Below are 21,400 nucleotides of genomic sequence, written 5' to 3' on the forward strand. Positions count from 1 at the left end.
CTCCGTATTTTTTGATAGGGTTAGGTTTTTTTTTTCTTTCTTGTTAAGTTTTGTCAGTATCTTTTTGTCTTAGATATTATCCCCTTAACTGATGGGTATGTAGCAAGTAGTTTCTCTCTTCTATGGGTGAGCTTTGTGTCCTAGTCACGATTTTCTTTGAGATTCAGAAGCTTTTCAATCTAATATGGTTCCTATGTGTTTACATCTGCCTCTATTTGCTTGGACATTGCTGTTTCTCTTTGAAGATACCTTTAGTCCCAATGTCATAAGCTGTTTTGTCAATGTTTTTTTATATACATCTTATGGTTTCAGGTCTGATATTATGGTCTTTACTTCATTTGAACTTGACCTTTGTGCACTGATTGTTACATTGAGGTCTGAGTTTCTTTTTTTGTATGTGGCTGACCAGTTGTCCCAACACTACTTATTGAAGAGGCTTTCATTTTTACATTTTGTGTTTTTTGCCCCTTTATCAAAGATTAATTGTATGTCTGCTGTGATTCTCTGAATACTCAAGTCTATTATATTGAACTAAGTAGCCTGCCAATTTGCTACATGAATCTATTGTTTCTAGAAGCTTTTGGTTAGAATCTTTAGGGTTTTCTAAATATAATATCATGTCATGTACAAACAGTGACTTCCTTTCCTATCTAGATTTCCTTAATATTCTTTCTTGCCTAATTGCTAGATAAACACTTCCAGTATTATGTTAAATAGGAGTGTCAAGATTGAGCAGTCCTGTACCAGGTTTTAGAGGAAATGCTTTTAGTTTATCTTTATTAAATATAGTATTTGCCATGGGACTGTAGTAAATAGCCTTAACTATCTTGAGAAAAAATTCTTCCATTCTTATCTTGTCAAGAGTTTTTATCAAGAAAATCTGAAAGAAATGGAAAATTCTTGGAATCTTTATAATCTTGACATGTATGAAAGATTTTGTTAGTGAATGCATCTGGGCCTGGTTTTTGTTTTGGGGAGATTTTTGATTATCATTTATATCCCCTATTGTGATGGGTCTGTTCAGTTATGCTAAATTATTTTTCTTAAACCATGGAAGATTATAATAGTCCAAGAATTTATCCATTTCTTTCAGGTTCTTTTGTTTTGTGTCATAGAGTTGATCAAACTTGTCTCTGGGCACCCTTTGAATTTCTAGAGTATCTGCAGTGAAATACCCCTTTTAATTTCTAAATCTGTTTATTGTTTTCCTCTCTCATGTTTCTGTACATTTTGTTAGCGTTTATCTATCTTGTTTATTTTTTTCGAAGAACAAACTTTTCTTTCATTGATCTCTTAGATTGTTTTTTTGGAGTTCCAATTTATTAATTTCTACTTTAAGTTTCGTTATTTTTTTCTGCTTCCCTATTTTGGATTTATTTTGTTGATCACTTTCTAATTTTACAAGCTCGGTTATTAACTTCTTTGTGTAGGCCCCTTTCTCCTTCAAAATGAGTGCTTGTAAAGCTAAAAATTTTCCTCTTAGTAACACTTTTGCTGTATCCCACAATTTGTGATGATTTTTTCTTTGTTCACATTTGTTTCCAGGAAATTTTTTAATTTCCTCTTTGATTTTATCTCTGTTACAGTTTTTCCTCTGTGTCTGTTTGTAATTCACTTCTAATTTCAGTGCATTATGATATGAATATGCAGTTCATAAAATTTTTTATTGTTCTTATTTTCTTTGTTGATAGGTTTTATTACGTTGATTGACTTGTGTATGTTAAAACTTCCTCATATCTCTATAATGAAATCTACTTGGTCATGGTAGATGACCTACCTTATGTCGTGTTGGATCCCATTTGCTAGAATTTTGTTCGGGATTTTTGCATCTTTGTTTATCAGGGATACTGGTCTGTAGTTTTCTTATCTTTTCTTTTTTTTTACTCTTTTAAGTAAATTTATCACTGCAATAAACTCATTTGTGAAAAGAATAAACATAGAACTTTCCTTTTTCCATTTTTTCCATTTTTTTAATACAAGCTAATTTTGAATTGACCATGTGGAAATACACTAATCTTGCTTTGTGTTCTGTTTTTGACTGATACCCTACTTTGCTCAGAGCATACTTTTGGTTTTGTATTCAGGGATCATTTTTGGAAGACTCAGGGAACCACATAGGGTGGCCTTAGGAATGAACCCAGTTAGATCTCATGTAAGGATTAATCGTGATGGTGTTGGGAGAACTCTGTGCTGTGCTGGGGACAAAATAGTCCACTTCATATAAGGCAAGGTCTTACCCAGGAATAATTTCTGTGTACTCTCCACTCTGCCCTCTAAAGGAAGATTAAAATTTATCAATACTAATAAAATTAAAACAAAAAGATTCAAGTTCCATGTTCCTTTTATAGTAATATTATCATAAAATTATGTAAGAAGTATTTTTGATAATTTTTAATTTACTTTGCTTCACCAATTACTGACATGCTTAAAAGTCATATAGCTAAAAATATTAAATGTCATATAGATAAAAATATTAAATGTGACCTAATATGTTTTCTCTTTTTATTTTTTTTATTTTTATTGTGATCATAATGGGTTACATATCTTTCACAGTAGTATTTTAGGTACATATTAACATTGAATCAGGGGAATACCCATCACCAAATTTGTCCTCCCCCCATCCCAGTTCCCCTTCTGCAACCCATATACCCCACCATCACCCCCTGGGCTGCTATAGTAGGTGGTCCCCTCTTTGTCTAACTTACTATTAGTGGTCATATATCTGTTTGGTCCTGGTACCCTCCCTTGATTCCCCTCATTTAAGAGGCAGAGCTAGATAAATCGAGTTATGTGGTTTTGTTTGGAGGAAAGAAAAGCAATAGAATAGGGTACAAAATAAGAGGAAAAAAAAAGAAGTCAAATATGCTGAAAATTGGCAAAGACTAATCTAGAGGCTTTCAACCTCAGTTTGAGAGAGGACATGAAAAAGGTAACTGAAGCTCCACAACAATACAGAAAGAAATGTCAAATTAAATATCCAGTGAGCACTACAGCAATAAAGACAAGCACCACACAATAGTCTTGGTTCTGAAATCAAATCATACCGGAGTACAAAAAGAAAAAGAAAGATAAGATAAAATAAAATAAAATGAAATAAAATAAAATTGGAGATATCAACTTCAATATCTACACCAAAATAAAGACGTCAAAAATTGATCAATCAATAAATAAATGTGTGGAAAGATGATTATTTTGTGTTTTTTTTTCTTTTTCTCCCTGCATAGGCACATTAAGTATTGGGGATATTATAGACGAATTCCCTTGGTCTAGAGTCCAAGATTTTTTTTATCATTCTGGATCCAATATATTTCATATTTTCAAAGTCATTTTATACAAATTAAGAAAGACTTTTCAAAGATTATGTAGAGTTCTGACCAGTTAACCAACTAAAAGTGAAAAAAAAGAGGTTCAGGATAATTACATTTTTATGTAAACAGTTATGAAATTTTAAGCCCCACAGTTCCATTTTCATGGCAAGCATTATAAAAATATTTTAAAATGCGGATAGCTCATTTTACTTATATTTTTTTATTATTTACAGGACACATGGTTTGTTATTGAGACATCAGTTTTACAATGAGGCTCTCAGATAATACATGATTAATTCAATGCTGTATTAACCAATAAAATATTGCTTGGCTAAAGCTTGTGTACTTTTAATATATAACTGTATATATATTTAGTATATAGATAATGTATGGAATGCAGGCATGTCTGCATAATAAGTGAATAGGATGAATAAGATATTGTTTATTTTATTGTATATATTAAAGTAGTTCAAGTTAATATAGACACACAAAATCTACTAGTACTCCCAGTCTTAAGACCATCACCATCAGTTCCATAGACAGGGACCTTGGAAAGGATTATATAATGAGTAAATTAAAATAATATAGTCTGAGATAGAGAGCAGAAATAAGACAGAGTGGAAAATCAAAAATCAATCTGTCATTTAAAATAATACTAAGTCACATAAACAGAACTCATTTATAGTATATTGGAATATAATATTTTCTGTACACTAAGTCCACACCTAATCTTTTACTATAGGGAAAACATACTCTGAAACAGGCAGACTAATGCAATCTATTGTACTAATATACTACAGGATAAGTTTGAAAGACTAGACAATGCTGATTCCAAATAGGTGATTCCTGTAGAAATTCGCCATTATACAGCCAGTTAGGCTGCTCCAAGGCTGTAGAGGTCCTTGGTTCTCAACTGCTGAGTGGGGCCTTGTGCCCACCCAGGAGCTGCAACTTGTAGCGACTACCTGCTTAGGACTGAGAGAGAAGTGAGAAAGAGAAGCCAAATGTAATTTTTTTTTTTATCACACCCGGTGACACTCAGGGGTTATTCCTGGTTCTGCTCTCTAAAATCGCTCCTTGCTTGGGGAACAATTAGGATACAGGGGATAGAACCCAGGTCCATCTTGGGTCAGACGTTTGCAAGACAAGCCCCCTACCACTGCACTTTCGTGCCTGCCCCAAAGTGTAATTTTTATTCCTCCTGGAGTCTGAGGTCTGTCACTGTTGTGTGTGGGGGTGTGTATCTGACAAAAGGAGAGGTAGATGGAAATTCACAGACCAGAGTTGGTAAAAGAAAGGAAAAAAGGGATAAACACAAAGCAGGCAGCATCTCTCCAATGCATTATCTCTGGCCTTCCGTGGACCAGGAGGCATTGCTCTGGTTACTATCCTGGGCAACCCTCCAATGGCCCAAGTTTTTCCTTTTATACCCTGGATGGTAAGGAGGTGTGTCCAAGGGGCATTTCCAGGGGAGTGTCCAGCTTCAACTGTTATTGTAGTGGGAGTATATAAGGAGTGCGTCCAAGTCCAATTTCCATTATATCAACAATTCCAAATTCATTATTTTTTGCAACATTGTAGGATTTTAGTCAGTTGAAGTCATTTGTAAAAATGAACAAATACCTTGGAGAACTTGTGAATTTAGGACAGTGTCAACAGTACTCCTCTCTCCTGGGAAACTACAGGTAAGATTTGACTTATTCAAGTAATGGATATTGATAAAGGGACACTACTTAAATGTTTCTAATATCAACAGATATTATTCACTGAATTAGATATTTCTTTCCTCTGTTTCATTTTAAGGCATACATACAAACAAGAACCTGACCTAGAGGATAATTATCCTAGCTGATTCCAAAAATCAATGTCTATCTACAGTAGCAGATCAATATGTTGGAGATGAAAAGAATAGAAAATGACATTAAATTTTAAATTACATCTTCTCAAAGCAATCTAGCAGTTTCTGACATTTCTTTCTTTGGAATGATTTATCCAATCATAATTTGATGACATAACTTCAATCAACCATGCCATCCACCACTTTTCTTGGCAAATTATATTATTTCAAATTAAATTCTCTTGTATTTATAGAATAAAATAGCTGGAAATATCACTGAAATCTTTAGTGTTTAGGGGCTGAAGCAATAGCACAGTGGTGGGTTATTTGCCTTGTATGCAGCCAACCGAGGACTGACCTGGATTCTGTCTTCGGCATCCCATATGATTCCCCAAACTTCCAGGAAATATTTCTGAATGGAGAGTCAGGAGTAACCCCTGAGTGACAATGGGTGTGGCCCACCCCCCAAATTCTAGTGTTTAAAACCTTCACCATTATAAAATTGAAAAGTCAAGGAATTCTACAGAAAATAGTGTCTATTATTGTAAATTTCAAAGTTCTTTTCACTAAAAGTTGAACAGAAAGAAAGCTTATGTACTTCTAAGAATAGGGAAAAAGCCACCTGACAGCCTGTGAATGATATGAGTTCCCATCTGATTTTCTTCACAACTGAGGGAAAAAAATACAAATGTAGGTCAAGATCAGATTTATGGGACTATGGACTGTTAACATCCCTACAATTTAAAAAAATATATTTTTATCTTTAGCACATATTTTATAGTATCTTGACATTAACTTCTCTTTAAAATACTAGTAAATGAACATGTATGGAGTCTGTAGTTATTCCCAAGACATTATACTTCAAGGGCAGAGAAACCATGTATGTCTTAGGCCAAGAGAATTCCCTTTCTAATTTCCCCAATACTTACTGTGCCTATGAAGGAAAAAAAAAGAGGAAGCACAAAATAATCTTTGTTTGGTTTTGTTATTGTTGTTATTGTTGTTTTTCTTTTTTGTGTTTTGTTTTGTTTTTATTTCATTTGTTTTTATTTCTTTATTGCTGTATTTTTGTATTTTTTGTTTAGTTTTTCTTTTTGTATTGTTGTGTTTTCTTCCTTTTCCCTTTCATCTCTCAAATTGATATTTATAGTCTCCAGAAGAACTCTGCACATTTTTTACTTGTTTGAAGGGTACCAAGACCAAACAGTTGTATAATCACTAAGTAGTAATAAAAATGAGCAAACTTAAAGCCAAATCCAATGCCAACCACAATAGAATCGATACCCAATCTACAACAAGCTAGATACAGAGGGGACCACTTATATTAGAAAGAGGGGTAAGAAAGGGGATATGGGATGCATGTTGGGAACGGAGGTGGAGGGAGGACAACTTTGGTGATGGAAATTCCCCTGATTCAAAGTTAGTATGTACCTAAAATATTACTGTGAAAGATGTAATCCACTTTGGTCAAAATAAAAAGTATTATTATAAAAAATACCATATTAAGATAGCTAAAGGATTATTTTAGGTGGGATATGTGCACAGAGTATATGGGACAGCAAAGAGAAAGTGGAGTAAAGATATTGGCCTTTTCAAATTCAGGCAATAAAACCCCTAAAGGTTTACTAAATTCTTGGAATTGGAAATTATCGATTAATGTGATTTTCTATTATTGTATGAAGTGTTCATCCCACACTGTAAGTTAGTCTAGTAGTTGTTGTCATATTTATTTGGTCATAAACAATTTTTTTCTGAGATTTTTCTTAATAATTGTTGACCTCCCCAATGATCTCTTCCTCTACACTGGATTCTAAATAGCAATGGCCCATAGTGAATATTTTCACTTTTCAATTCTGATTTAATACTTGGAGATAAATCAATCTCACATGTAAACAGGGCTCTCCAATGACCGATAGAAAGACAATTGTGGATTTGCGCACTCAGTTTTTTTTTAGTAACATTTAACACCAACTTAATGACATCCCATGTGCCTCCTTTATAAAAAAAATAACAAAAAATTACACACATAGTTTTAGCCAGCAAAATAATAAATATGTTTAATATATAAACAGTACTTGGCATTTCTCCTCCAAATGAACAAACAACTGTAAAATAAAATTATTAGAAAACAATTTTTAATAACCCTTTGGCTGTGTGAATGGTTATTACATAAGGGGCAGCATATTTTTTGGAATTAGTTCAAAATATTCCTGTAATGAACATTAAAGCTCATTTCTCATTTCTGATAGACATTCTACCAAACAAATATCTACCAACCTTTGTAAGGCTCAGATCCTCTATCAAGTTGGTATTGTTTTAGAATATTCTGGGAAATCATAGTTGATCATTCCATTCTAATATAAATGGGTTTCTCAGCAGATAAAAAAGAATTTCAGCTTTTGTTATATGTGATTTCATGCTTTTCTGTGTTTCCAAGCTCATATTTCTCTTTTAGAAACTATCTTGTAAGGAGTTTGGGAACCGATTCCATTTTTTTTTTGTATGAAAATGTAATTTAGTCCATCTTGGCAAGGTTTGGAGACTAGGGCCACCCACTGTAATGCATGTAGGAATGAAATGTGGTGCCTGGAACCTAACCTGGATTCTGTATGCCAGACATGTGCTCCAGTTCTGTGAGCTATTTTACCACTCAGAAACAAATAAATATCTTAAGATCAAATAAACCAAAACAAAAATGTAGGAACATTTTACTTTATATAACATAAAGAAAATAGAATTAAGACAGATATAAAATTTTTAAAAGTTCTCAGAAGGTAGATTTTTTTAAACTGGGTTTAAATTGTCTCTCATACATTTACCAGTATTGAGTGTATTTCTGAATAAGAGATTTGCCCCAGAAAGTCACTCTCTTATAAAAAATAGATTTATATTGTATTAAGTACAACATCTCTATTAGAAGTTAGATAATTTTGTTTTATTTTCAACTTGGAACATTTTCTCTATTTCCTATAAGAGATTGTGACCTTTTATTAGTAATTCAACACTTACATTCTGTTAGTTTTGTTTTCTCTTGTAACAAATTATATTTGTGTACATGAAACATTGCAGTGAATGATTTTGTGCTTCTGGGCATCATATTTATAGTGTGTAAAATATGAAATGCATTGTGAAGCAGTGTTTTGTAGCAAAGGCTACAAACCAGCAGAGATTTGACAATGTAAATGGAACAGCAGCTTATAGATTGTTCAAGGGTAAGTCAAGGACAACACAACTAATGAAAGCATCATGCATCATTCTCTTAACAACACAACCCCAATTTAAAAACATAACCCCAATTTTAATGTACAGATATATATGAGTACAATTTAAGGAGGCAGATTTAAATTTGAAGAGAAAATAAATGAGGAAAACTAAAAACTTTAAATGAATTAAGAGGATAGAATGAAAATATTAAAGGGACATGGTTACTAAATAAAGAGGCAGAAGCAATCAGTCATGATCAAAATGGGTCACATAGAGTAGAAGATAAAATTATTAAGTGTGGGAATGTCTTCAAAGCAAACTGGGATTTCATAGTTTTTATGGATGCAGACACCTAAATTACTTAAGCAATCTTAGATAACCACTGTGCTTCCTGCTGTAACTTACTCTAGAATTAAATTAGACTTCTCATTGGCTACCCTGAATTCCTCTGTTTGTATCCAGAGAATGTCAGTTTCCCCTCCTAACAAATGCATAAATTAAAGAAAAAAATTTGTCTCTCCCTCCAAACAATGGAGAGGAAACAAGGGATACACTACAAATGTTGGAGAAAAAACAAATTAATCGAATGTCACAATCTTTTATAGTGAGTATCAGATCCAACATGGGATTCAAAATGTTTTGAAGATGTGGAAAGTGCTATATGCCTGTGTTGGATAGAGATCCCATATGATGAAAGGACAAAATAATCTGGCTATAATATTCAGTTTCTTCCTCTTCCAGTGCTGTTATTCTTAATTTCAGTCATTTCTTTTCTGTACTATCATGTTATTTCTGCCATGTTCTCAATCTCATTCTTTTATTGAATCACTCAGCTAGCTTCTGGGATAATTCAAAGGAACTTACCAATCTGATTTATCATTTTGGACTAGTTCTTTTCTCTTGCTTCCTTTATGGGAAGATATTTAACAATTTACTTTTATGGAAAAATATAACCTTAATGTTACATCTATATTTTATGTTTCATATAACTATGTTTCATTTTCACTAGTTTGTGGATATGTCTCATTAAAATAACTTCAAAGATTACAAGAGTTTTCTTCAGAATTTAATGTTTGGAATTGCAGATATTAAAAAAACTATCTGCTTGAGTTAATAAAAACTGGCAGAAGTACAGTGTTCAGGAGGAACTCTGATGTATAATCAAGGCCTCTCCAGTACTACACATGTACAGAGAGTCAAAAACTTCACAATATATGTACCGTATTTTCCTGCAGATCAGACCACTGGGCGTATAAGACAAACCCCCTACTTTTCCTATTAAAATATAGGGTTTGGGCTATATTATCCATATATGATTACCCCTCTTTTAATGCACACCAAATGGAAATTTAAAAACTAAAGAGAAAAAGAGTAGAACCCTCAAAGGTTAACAGTATTTGTTTAATAAAGCTAGACTTTGGAGTGCCAACAAACATTTTACATCTGTCATTTGTAGGGAGTATGACTTTTTTAATTGTGATCTACATTGAGAACAGCGAGAGGGGTCTCCTCCAAGAGCAGCTGGCTGGGGTACATGATTGATAAGACAGCTAGAGGGAGACAGAGCGCCTCCACTGTGTCCCATAAAAGCTGAACAGAGGACTGAGTACCACAAAGCTGCTTACTAGCGCTGACACCCGTGGCTGGATGGGGATGAAACGCACTGTAACTCAGTCCTCTGTGTGCCCTAAAAGATGAATCAGGACAAGTAGAGGACTGACTGGTGATGCCTGGCAGCTGGATGGGATGCTGTGGTTGGGGGGGGGGGCGGATCACTCATTCCTGAGGCTGGAGTAAGTTTCACTATGCCATATACCAGTGTTAAGATGACCCCCGACTTTTAAAAAGTTTTTTTTTTTTTTTAATTTATTTAAACACCTTAATTACATACATGATTGTGTTTGGGTTTCAGTCATGTAAAGAACACCACCCATCACCAGTGCAACATTCCCATCACCAATGTCCCAAGTCTCCCTTCGCCCCACCCGACCCCTGCCTGTACTCTAGACAGGCTCTCCATTTTCCTCATACATTCTCATTATTAGGACAGTTCAAAATGTAGTTATTTCCCTAACTAAACACATCACTCTTTGTGGTGAGCTTCCTGAGGTGAGCTGAAACTTCCAGCTCTTTTCTCTTTTGTGTCTGAAAAGTATTATTACAAGAATGTCTTTCATTTTTCTTAAAACCATAGATGAGTGAGACCATTCTGCGTTTTTCTCTCTCTCTCTCTGACTTATTTCACTCAGCATAATAGATTCCGTGTACATCCATGTATAGGAAAATTTCATGACTTCATCTCTCCTGACAGCTGCGTAATATTCCATTGTGTATATGTACCACAGTTTCTTTAGCCATTCGTCTGTTGAAGGGCATCTTGGTTGTTTCCAGAGTCTTGCTATGGTAAATAGTGCTGCAATGAATATAGGTGTAAGGAAGGGTTTTTTGTATTGTATTTTTGTGTTCCTAGGGTATATTCCTAGGAGTGGTATAGCTGGATCGTATGGGAGCTCGATTTCCAGTTTTTGGAGGAATCTCCATATCGCTTTCCATAAAGGTTGAATTAGATGGCATTCCTACCAGCAGTGGATAAGAGTTCCTTTCTCTCCACATCCCCGCCAACACTGTTTATTCTCATTCTTTATGATGTGTGCCATTCTCTGGGGTGTGAGGTGGTATCTCATCGTTGTTTTGATTTGCATCTCCCTGATGATTAGTGATGTGGAACATTTTTTCATGTGTCTTTTGGCCATGTGTATTTCTTCTTTGTCAGTGTCTGTTCATTTCTTCTCCCCATTTTTGGATGGGATTAGATGTTTTTTTCTTGTAAAGTTCTGTCAGTGCCTTGTATATTTTGGAGATTAGCCCCTTATCTGATGGGTATTGGGTGAATAGTTTCTCCCACTCAGTGGGTGGCTCTTGTATCCTGGGCACTATTTCCTTTGAGGTGCAGAAGCTTCTCAGCTTAATATATTCCCATCTGTTAATCTCTGCTTTCACTTGCTTGGAGAGTGCAGTTTCCTCCTTGAAGATGCCTGTAATGTCCTGGAGTGTTTTGCCTATGTGCTGTTCTATATATCTTATGATTTGGGGGCTGATATCGAGGTCTTTAATCCATTTAGATTTTACCTTTGTACATGATGTTAGCTGGGGGTCTAAGTTCAATTTTTTGCAAGTGGCTATCCAATTGTGCCAACACCACTTGTTGAAGAGGCTGTCCCTGCTCCATTTAGGATTTCCTGCTCCTTTATCAAAAATTAGGCGGTTGTATGTCTGGGGAACATTTTCTGAGTATTCAACCCTATTCCACTGATCTGAGGACCTATCCTTAAATCAATACCATGCTGTTTTGATAACTGTTGCTTTGTAGTACAGTTTAAAGTTGGGGAAAGTAATTCCTCCCATATTCTTTTTCCCAATGATTGCTTTAGTATTCGAGGGTTTTTATTGTTCCAAATGAATTTCCAAAGTGTCTGATCCACTTCTTTGAAGAATGTCATGGGTATCTTTAGAGGGATGGCATTAAATCTGTATAATGCCTTGGGGAGTATTGCCATTTTGATGATGTTAATCCTGCCAATCCATGAGCAGGGTATGTGTTTCCATTTCCGTGTGTCCTCTCTTATTTCTTGGAGCAGAGTTTTATAGTTTTCTTTGTATAGGTCCTTCACATATTTAGTCAAGTTGATTCCAAGATATTTGAGTTTGTGTGGCACTATTGTGAATGGGGTTGTTTTCTTAATGTCCATTTCATCCTTATTACTATTGGTGTGGAGAAAGGCCATTGATTTTTGTGTGTTAATTTTGTAGCCTGCCACCTTGCTATATGAGTCTATTGTTTCTAGAAGCTTTTTGATAGAGTCTTTAGGGTATTCTAAGTAGAGTATCATGTCATCTGCAAACAGTGAGAGCTTGACTTTTTCCTTTCCTATCTGGATTCAATTGATATCCTTTTCTTGCCTAATCGCTATAGCAAGTACTTCCAGTGCTATGTTGAATAGGAGTGGTGAGAGAGGACAGCCTTGTCTTGTGCCAGAATTTAGAGGGAAGGCTTTCAGTTTTTCTCCATTGAGGATAATATTTGCCACTGGCTTGTGGTAGATGGCCTTCACTATATTGAGAAAGGTTCCCTCCATTCCCTTCTTGCTGAGAGTTTTGATCAAGAATGGGTGTTGGACCTTATCAAATGCTTTCTCTGCATCTATTGATATGATCATGTGATTTTTATTTTTCTTGTTATTGATGTTGTGTATTATGTTGATAGATTTACGGATGTTAAACCAGCTTTGCATTCCTGGGATGGAACCTACTTGATCGTAGTGGATGATCTTTTTAACGAGGCATTGAATCCTATTTGCCAGGATTTTGTTGAGGATCTTTGCATCTGCATTCATCAGTGATATTGGTCTGTAATTTTCTTTTTTGGTAGCGTCTCTGTCTGGTTTAGGTATCAAGGTGATGTTGGCTTCATAAAAGCTATTTGGAAGTGTTTCTGTTTGTTCAATTTCATGAAAGAGTCTTGCCAAGATTGGTAGTAGTTCCTCTTGGAAAGTTTGATAGAATTCATTAGTCAATCCATCTGGACCTGGGCTTTTGTTTTTCGGCAGACATTTGATTACTGTTTTAATTTCATCAATGGTGATGGGGGTGTTTAGATATGCTACATCCTCTTCCTTCAACCGTGGAAGATTATAAGAGTCCAAGAATTTATCCATTTCTTCCAGGTTCTCATTTTTAGTGGCGTAGAGTTTTTCAAAGTAGTTTCTGATTACCCTTTGAATCTCTGTCATATCAGTAGTGATCTCTCCTTTTTCATTCCTGATAGGAGTTATCAAGTTTCTCTCTCTCTCTTTCTTTGTTAGGTTTGCCAGTGGTCTATCAATCTTGTTTATTTTTTCAAAGAACCAACTTCTGCTTTCGTTGATCTTTCGGATTGTTTTTTGAGTTTCCACTTCGTTGATTTCTGCTCTCAGCTTTGTTATTTCCTTCTGTCTTCCTATTCTTGGGTCCTTTTGTTGAGCATTTTCTAGTTCTATTAGTTGTGTCATTAAGCTACTCAGGTAAGCTCCTTCTTCCTTCCTGATGTGTGCTTGCAAAGCTATAAATTTTCCTCTCAGTACTGCTTTTGCTGTGTCCCATAAGTTCTGATAGTTTGTGTCTTTATTGTCATTTGTTTCCAGGAACCTTTTGATTTCCTCCTTGATTTCATCTCGGACCCACTGGTTATTGAGCATGAGGCTGTTTAACTTCCAGGTGTTAAAGTGTAGTTTTTCATGGGTTAAAAAATCGTCTTATATGCCAGAAAATTTGGTAGTTGTAGTCTGTGTCTCTTGGACACCTTGTTAAATTCTAATTTAAAAGTCAAAGATTTCACATAGATGTAGTTGTAGTCTATGTCTTTTGGCCTCCTTGTTTAAGTTCTAATTTAAAAAATAACTTAAAGTGTAACCTTGACTACTGATAATTAAGCATCACTTTTGTGTGTGTATAGAGAGGAGATAGAGACAGAAACAGAGAGGACATAAAGAGACAGAGAGAAGAAGTAGATGAACTATCAGATTATTTTGTAAATTTTCATGCTTTGAATTGGACAATCAGATTTTAATTCTGGGGAATATTATTAAAGTTAAGAGAATCTCTTTAGGGCTAGAGGGATAGCACAGTGGTAGGACATTTGCCTTGCATGTGGCCAACCCAGTAGGACCTGGGTACATTCCCTGCATCCGATTTGGTTCCCCGAACCTGCCAGGAGCAATTGTTGAACGAGGACATAGAAGTAACACCTAAACTCTTCCGGGTGTGCCCCCTCCAAAAAAAGAAAACCTCTTTACCTCAAATTATATTTAATATTGCCATAAACTTGTTACATGCTATTGAATGAATTATAGTTATCTCATTATTTTTATTAGGATTTAGCTAATTTCTTTTAGACTAAATCAGTAACAAATTACTAACACTGGGGCCAGAACGATAGTGCAGAGGTAGGGCATTTGCCTTGAACATGGCCGACCTGGGATGGAACTGGATTCAATCCCTGACATTCTACATTGTCCCCCAAGCCTACCAGGAGTAACCCCTGTGCGCCACTGGGTGTGCCCCAAAACAAAACAAAGAAAACAAAACAAAACAAAAATAAAAACAAAACAAATTACTAACACACATGTTAAAATCCTGTTTAATATGTCTTTGAATTTCTTGATGCTATTCATGTGCAAATACATGTATCAGTGTAAGTATGTATGTGGACACATATATACATACTTTAAAATAAAAGTTATAGTCTAATTAAACTATATATACAATATTTATTAAACTTATTGAAGAAGTGATTTAAGAATCATACATGATATGACAATACCGGTCAGCTTTCCTTTATACAAAATCTTATCCTGAGTGAGAATCAGTTTCTTTAGACTTGGTCTGTGTTTTACAAGTTAATGCATAAGACTTCCACCATTGTCACTTATTCATGTATTTATTTTAAGATTTATGTTATATGAAGACAGCATGAGTTACAGAGTCACTCAAAGATGAGATTCACTCATGTAGTGTTTCAGCACCAATTACATCACCAAGGTGTCTCTCTCACAAACATTGCTTTCAGGTTTCCTCCTATCCCATATTTTAACTCCTTAATAGACACTTTTTTTAGATTGATTGTAGTTTTGGGATCTCATTCTTTCAGTATTGTTGGCTCTGTGGCTTTGAGATATATAAATTTACCACACCTCTATATAACCAACATTACACTGGCTACTGATCCCTGCCAAGTTATATCCACTCACCTCTACTTTCTTGCATTTTCTTCCCTGTCCTTATCTCTATAATCTAGGCTCAAGGGTAATGTAGATTTTTTTCAGCCTGGCGGTTTTTTTGGACCTGTATTTCTATAAAATACATATACATGAGATTATCTAGTGTTTGTCCATCTTTGATTTACTTCACTTAACATGTTATATCCTCCAGGTTCATAAAACACACAATCTTACTGTTTTTGTAGCTGCATAATATTCCATTGTGTCATATATCACACCTTCATTATCCAGCCATCTGCCATTGGATTCCATATCCTGGCTATTGTGTAAGTGCTGCAATGAATAATGGTATTACTCATTTAATCTGCTTAGCCTTTGAGACTTCTGAATTTCTTTTTTTTTTTTTTTTTTTTTTTTTTTTTTTTTTGCATTAAAAGTACTTTTATTTATTTGTTTTGGACAGTATTAATATATGTAAACATATAGTTACTGTTTTATATATACTTAGCTCATTTAAAGCCATGTATGCTGTAAATGTGCTAGTCTTCAGAATAACCAATAAACAACTGACAAGAACATTAAGCTTAGTCTTGACTGATTCCTTGCATTCCATGAATCCCCACCCCAGTCTGAGATAATACTAGATGAGTATTAAGTTTATTTTTATTTACTTTTGTTTTGGGGTTACACTTGGTGGTACTCAGGGCCTACTCCTGGCTCTGTGCTCAAGGAACATTCCTGGTGAAGCACTGAAGACCATATGTGGTGGTGGGGTGTGAAATAAGACTGGCCAGTGCAGGGCCAGAACTCAGCCTGTTATACTATCTCTCTGGCCCCACAACAAACATTTGCTCTGTATTATGGATTATAACTGTCCTGACTGTTCTATCCATGAGGAGGATTCAAGCTTGAAAACAATCATCTTTTTATTCTCTGTGATTAAGAACAATTCTCAATATACATTTATTTAGCTACCATTCTCATAAATGTTCAATTTAAATTTACTTTCAAAAACAGAACTCATCTACTTTCTTTAGGATTCAGTGGAGCAGAAAAATAGATCCAGTTGATACAGAAAATATTTCTTATGTTGATTTCTCTGTTTTTGACCACAGAAAATGCTTTGTTGACTTTATCTTGGTTTCAACATATTAGGATCAATATCCTTTTCTTCCTCTGAATCTTGATCTTGCATCCAACATTGATCTTTTACATTCAAAAAATGAGTATTTCAGAGCTTTGCAGTTTCCTTCTTTCAAACACTGCCGAGGGGATTTTCCTTCCTGCAGCACGCAGTCGGACTGCAGCAGGCAGATGCCCAGATCCTCCTTCACGCCCGCGCACGCGCCTTCCTCTGGCTTGTCCTCATAATACCGGGGCATAGCTGCCTCCCGCCCGCGGAGGCCCAGAGCCGCTTCCTCTACAACTGCAGCAACCCAGCTAAGCCCGCCACGAAAGCCCCCAGAAAAGTGACCGAGACTTCTGAATTTCTAACTGCTAAGATGATTTATAGGTTTCTTTTCAACTTTAACACTTTATGATTCTCAATGTAAAACATGAATGACCTCTACTCTGCAGAATGTGTTTTCAATCAATCAAGTAAAGCATCGGTACTATAAAGAGTAAAGAGCGCAGGTGGTGTTTGCATTACTTTATGCAAAATTATATTTCTTCTCCTGTGTATTTTTAATAAAGAATCCCTGCATCAACACCCCTTGACATTAATTCTATTATTCATGCTAATATGACAGGTTTGTAAAACTGCCATTACAAAATCATTACAAAGGATTTTTTTTTTTATCACAGCCAAGTTTAAGAGGTCTGTTAATTGTTAGTGCTAATAAAAGTAGCTGCCATTACTTGGCTTTTAGAATATAATTACATGACAAAATTTGCTTCTCCATTTTCTTACACAGCCCACATAATCATAATAAAACAAAATTAGAATTGAATAAGATATTAATATAAAGATAAGCTTAACCAACTAGGGTATGGGAAGAATTTGAAATTAAAATTGATCATTGCTACCATTTTAAGTGAATTTAGAAATAAATGAAATCTCAATGGAGGAATAATTTTGGAATATATGTCAAGTACCTTAACTCTGCATGCTTACACTTAAGCAAAGGGTTTGAACTTTATTGTGAACTCAAATCCTGCAAAGCTTCTCATCCACAGTATAACAGTTGTCATCTGACCTTGACAGTTCCCATTATGTCCCTATCTTTTGTCCTCAGTGTTCTCCTTTATCATTTGACTTTATTCCCCTCTACTGATCTTACTTTATGTCTCCTTGGAATTTTCAGGCATAATTGTACTTTGGACTTTATTTTATATCCCCTCTCTATGACATCCTCCTTCATTAGTTTACGTAGATCTTTGTCTCACATGTAAAGATTTTTAACTGAAACCATTTCTTAGTATTTCTCAGAATGAAGCAGAAGAATTGAACCATCACCTTGAAATTGTTCCCATATACATTGTTATTTTTCTCATGGCAGAAACTATTACATGACAAAAATATAAGAACTTACACATTACATATATTGATAAGACATTGTACATTATCATTCATTTGGCTTCCACTTTATCTAGTGCGATAACTGGAGTGTTTGTCAAATCTAATGATGCTTCCAGAAGAAATAAAAATGTTTTTGCTGAATAACTATAAACATAGTTTCTGCCTATTAGTAATCAATAAATATGTGTTGAATAGAGGTGAATGCTAATTATTTAGACAGATATAGATATAAGGATTAAAAGGACACAATATTAACACCTCACACATGTAACTTGTCAATGGTGAAACATATTAAAATACATATAAAAGAAAGAAATATAGGGGCTGGATTGATAGTACTTCAGATAAGAAGTTTACCTTGTATGCCACTGACCCAGGTTTAATCTCCAGCATTACCTATGATCCCCGGAGCTCATTGAGTAGTCCCCTTGTACAGAACCCAACGTAAGCCTTATGCACTCACAGGTGTTCCTTCCCCTCAAAGAAAAGAGAGAGGAATGTATATATGTAACTAGAATCAATATATTGAAACCATTTCACAAAATATGACTATAAAAAAAGATTATAATAATTTTGTAAAATGTTAAAAATTTTGCTAAATGCTTCACAAAAAACTAGCTACACAGCATTGATAGAAAAGTTGAGACACTGGTAAAATTCAGGTGTAAAAGCAATTTCAACTTATTACAAACCAATTTCTCTTTCTCATGTCCTGAGGAAACACTAGCATGCTGATTTTCCTTCATTTATCACTATCTCCTCAGCCTATACTTTCTCATTTTTAACGGCTTAGCTTTGTGTGCTCTGCTGCTATGCCACCGGATTTCCTTGAAACCTATGAAAGGTCTATATGAGATTGTATCTGTGGATTAGAAAGTGGGAGATAAGAGCCGGTGGAGTTGTTATTTTTTCTTTTCATTGATTTAGAAGAATGTTGTTTGATTGATCCTTTCCATTCAAAGAATCTTTTACCCACCATTTTTTCTGGTCCTCACTCCATCCTACCACTAGTAGCTGCTTTTTTGTGTGTGTCTACTTTCTTAATAAAACCTGAAACTTATTAAAGGAGTAATTTATTTAAATTATTTTCAAGATGCTCCTATTGTGGATGTATCCTAGCTCCATTTGGTCGGTATCTTATCTTTGGCTCTTTCCTTCTTGTAACAGTTTCTTGTGGATGCAGAGTTAATTTGTATGTGATGCCTGCAACGTATTGATAATTCCACATGCAAATTAATTATCTAACTCTGAATATGCCTATTTACTGAATTGTGTCCTAAATGACTACTGCATTCCCAATGCATAATGCAATGTCTTTACTGCTAATTGCATGATTTCTATTTTTGACATAAATGACAAGTAACAGATTATACACAGCATCACAAAAGCTGTGCTAAAAGAGATTATAATAGAATGTGAACACCTTCGCCATTTAGTTGCTTTCAGAAAACCTTCCTGGTCCTGACTCAAACCTGGTAATTTTTTTAGTTCTGGTGGCCAGTGTGAATATGGCAGAGAGATAGAAATATTCTTTTCTCTCCTCCCTTGCTCCCCACATTACAGAGATACCAGCAACAATTGGATATATCAGATGTAGAAAACCCATCTCAATTGAAATAAACAGTCCATCTAGTTTAGCTATTTTTCTGTAGACCTCACCAAATAATATAATTTGAAAAAAATGATAAATTATTGTTTTTTGATTCCTCTTAGATTCCTAATGCTTATTGATGATGCAATTGTTGAAGATACAAGAAATGGGGACAGAACTTTAAATTATTTCACCTAATTACCATATGATCTATAAGAACTAATAAAAATGCATTTCGAAAGATGTTCTCTGTAAGAAAAACTCACATTGGTGCCTAACAGTCTTTAAAATGTAGATTTTTCTATTTGTTAAGTAACTACTATTTATCGCATGTCATGCACTATAAAGAATACAAATAATGATGAAGAAGATAAACAAAGTTCTGTCTCTAAATAACATATAATGTCATGAATCTAAATAGAATAGAAAAATAATACTAGACACATTTCTACTCATAATTTTTTTTTATTTTTTTTATTTTTGATCATAGTGGCTTACATATTGTTGACAATGATATTTTAGGTACATATTTACATAAAATCAGGGGGAATTCCCATCACCAAATTGTCCTCCCTACACCTCCGTTTTTGTCCTACCACCCATATCCTCTTCCCTCACCCCCAGGGTAGCTAGGATGTGTGGTCTCCTCTGTATCTAGCCTACTGCATAGTAGTCTTGCACCTCTTTGGTCCTGGTGTCTCCCTTGTTTTCCCCTCTAATTGGGGGGGGCAGGACTAGCTAGTTCAAGTTACTTGGTTTTGTTTAAAGGAGAGAAAAGTAATAAACTGGGGTAAAAGTCTAATACGCCGAAAATAAGTGGAATTCTTCCAGAGGTTTTCAACATCGGTTTGAGAAATGAAGGAGAGAAAAAAGGTGAAACATTCCACCAGTACAAAAAGAAGTGTCAAATATCCCGTGAGGGCTCCAACAATAAGCACAAGCACCAAAAAACGAAACAAAACAAAACAAACAAAATAAAAACAAAAAAGAATAAAAACCCACAAAAATAAACACAAAACAAAACAAGCAAACAAACAAACAAAAAAATGTCATGGTCTTGATATAGGAAACATGGCATAGCATACAAAGGAAGAACAGAAAGGAAGAGAAAGAATAAGTATAACTGGGGACAACTTCAATTATCACACCCAAACAGAGAAATTAACCAAAAATAGATGGGTAAATAAAAATAATAATAATAAATGAAAATAAAATAATATATATAAAAAAATAATGATTTGTGCTTTTTTTTTTTCCCTCCTGCCCAGGCACAGTAAATATTGGGGTCATTCGAAAAGGAATTCACTTGGCCTAAGAGATATGGGGTTTCTCCGCCCTTGGAGTGTATTGTCATGGGATCAACTATAGACTCTGTTCATGATCACTTACTCTCCTGGTGGTGCTTTTGTGGTGTTTGTAAGACCTCTGCTCTGTCCTGGGTGATACTATCAGGCCTCTGTGACTAGGGATCTCAGTATCTGCACAGATCCTGCGGTGGGAGTTATGATGAAGTCAGTCTTTGTGGTTCTAGAAGTTCTGTTCCATCATTGTCATTTTAATTCATCTTCTGTGGTTGGTGATCTTGGTCTTTGCACTGAAGCTAGGATGGCACCTAGGACAGTGTCTTTCTTTGTGCTTCCAGAAGCCCCATTCCATTACAATGGTCTCTGCCAGACCTTTGAATCTGGGGATCATGTTCATTGTGCAGATCGTAGTTCAAACCCTAGGTTAGGGCTTTTTTATTGGTCCCAAGCTATATACAGTCTGGTCATGGTTCTAGCAGCAGTCATCTGTAACTCGAAATCTTGGCTTTTGGGCCTTCCAAAGGGTGACAAGTCTTCTGATTTTGTCTTGTCGTTAGCTAGAAAGGTAGGATAACCTTCACTTAGGTCAAGTTGTTCCCATTTTCTTCGTTGTCAGGATGTCATATTAGAGCTGGCATTTGTTGGTGGCCTCGCAGTATTGCGGCTGTCCCGGGTGGGATTTGTTTCCTGTAGCAGTTGTGAAGGACTGTGCCGTTCCTGTGTCTGGGATCCAGGGTTCAAGGCTGGATTGATGGTATCTAAACACCTGAGGTCTAAGTTAATTCCACATGACATATTTTCAAGGTAGGAGATATCCCTCTATTGTAAACAACTATGAGTTCCTATCTCTAATAGATAAGAGCTCTCTTTTTTTTGATAT

At 35.1% G+C, this 21,400-nt stretch overlaps 1 protein-coding gene across 1 annotated transcript; it reads right to left on the reverse strand.

Annotated features, from left to right (window-relative positions):
• Positions 1 to 15,745: 15,745 nt before the first annotated feature.
• LOC126020671 (cytochrome c oxidase assembly factor 5) lies at positions 15,746 to 16,566 on the reverse strand. The gene has a single exon (XM_049782174.1). The coding sequence runs from the start codon at positions 16,484 to 16,486 to the stop codon at positions 16,262 to 16,264; it is 225 nt and encodes a 74-aa protein (XP_049638131.1). The 5' UTR covers positions 16,487 to 16,566; the 3' UTR covers positions 15,746 to 16,261.
• Positions 16,567 to 21,400: the final 4,834 nt, after the last annotated feature.

This window comes from Suncus etruscus, chromosome 10, assembly GCF_024139225.1.
Source record: "Suncus etruscus isolate mSunEtr1 chromosome 10, mSunEtr1.pri.cur, whole genome shotgun sequence".
Taxonomy (NCBI): Eukaryota; Metazoa; Chordata; class Mammalia; order Eulipotyphla; family Soricidae; genus Suncus; species Suncus etruscus.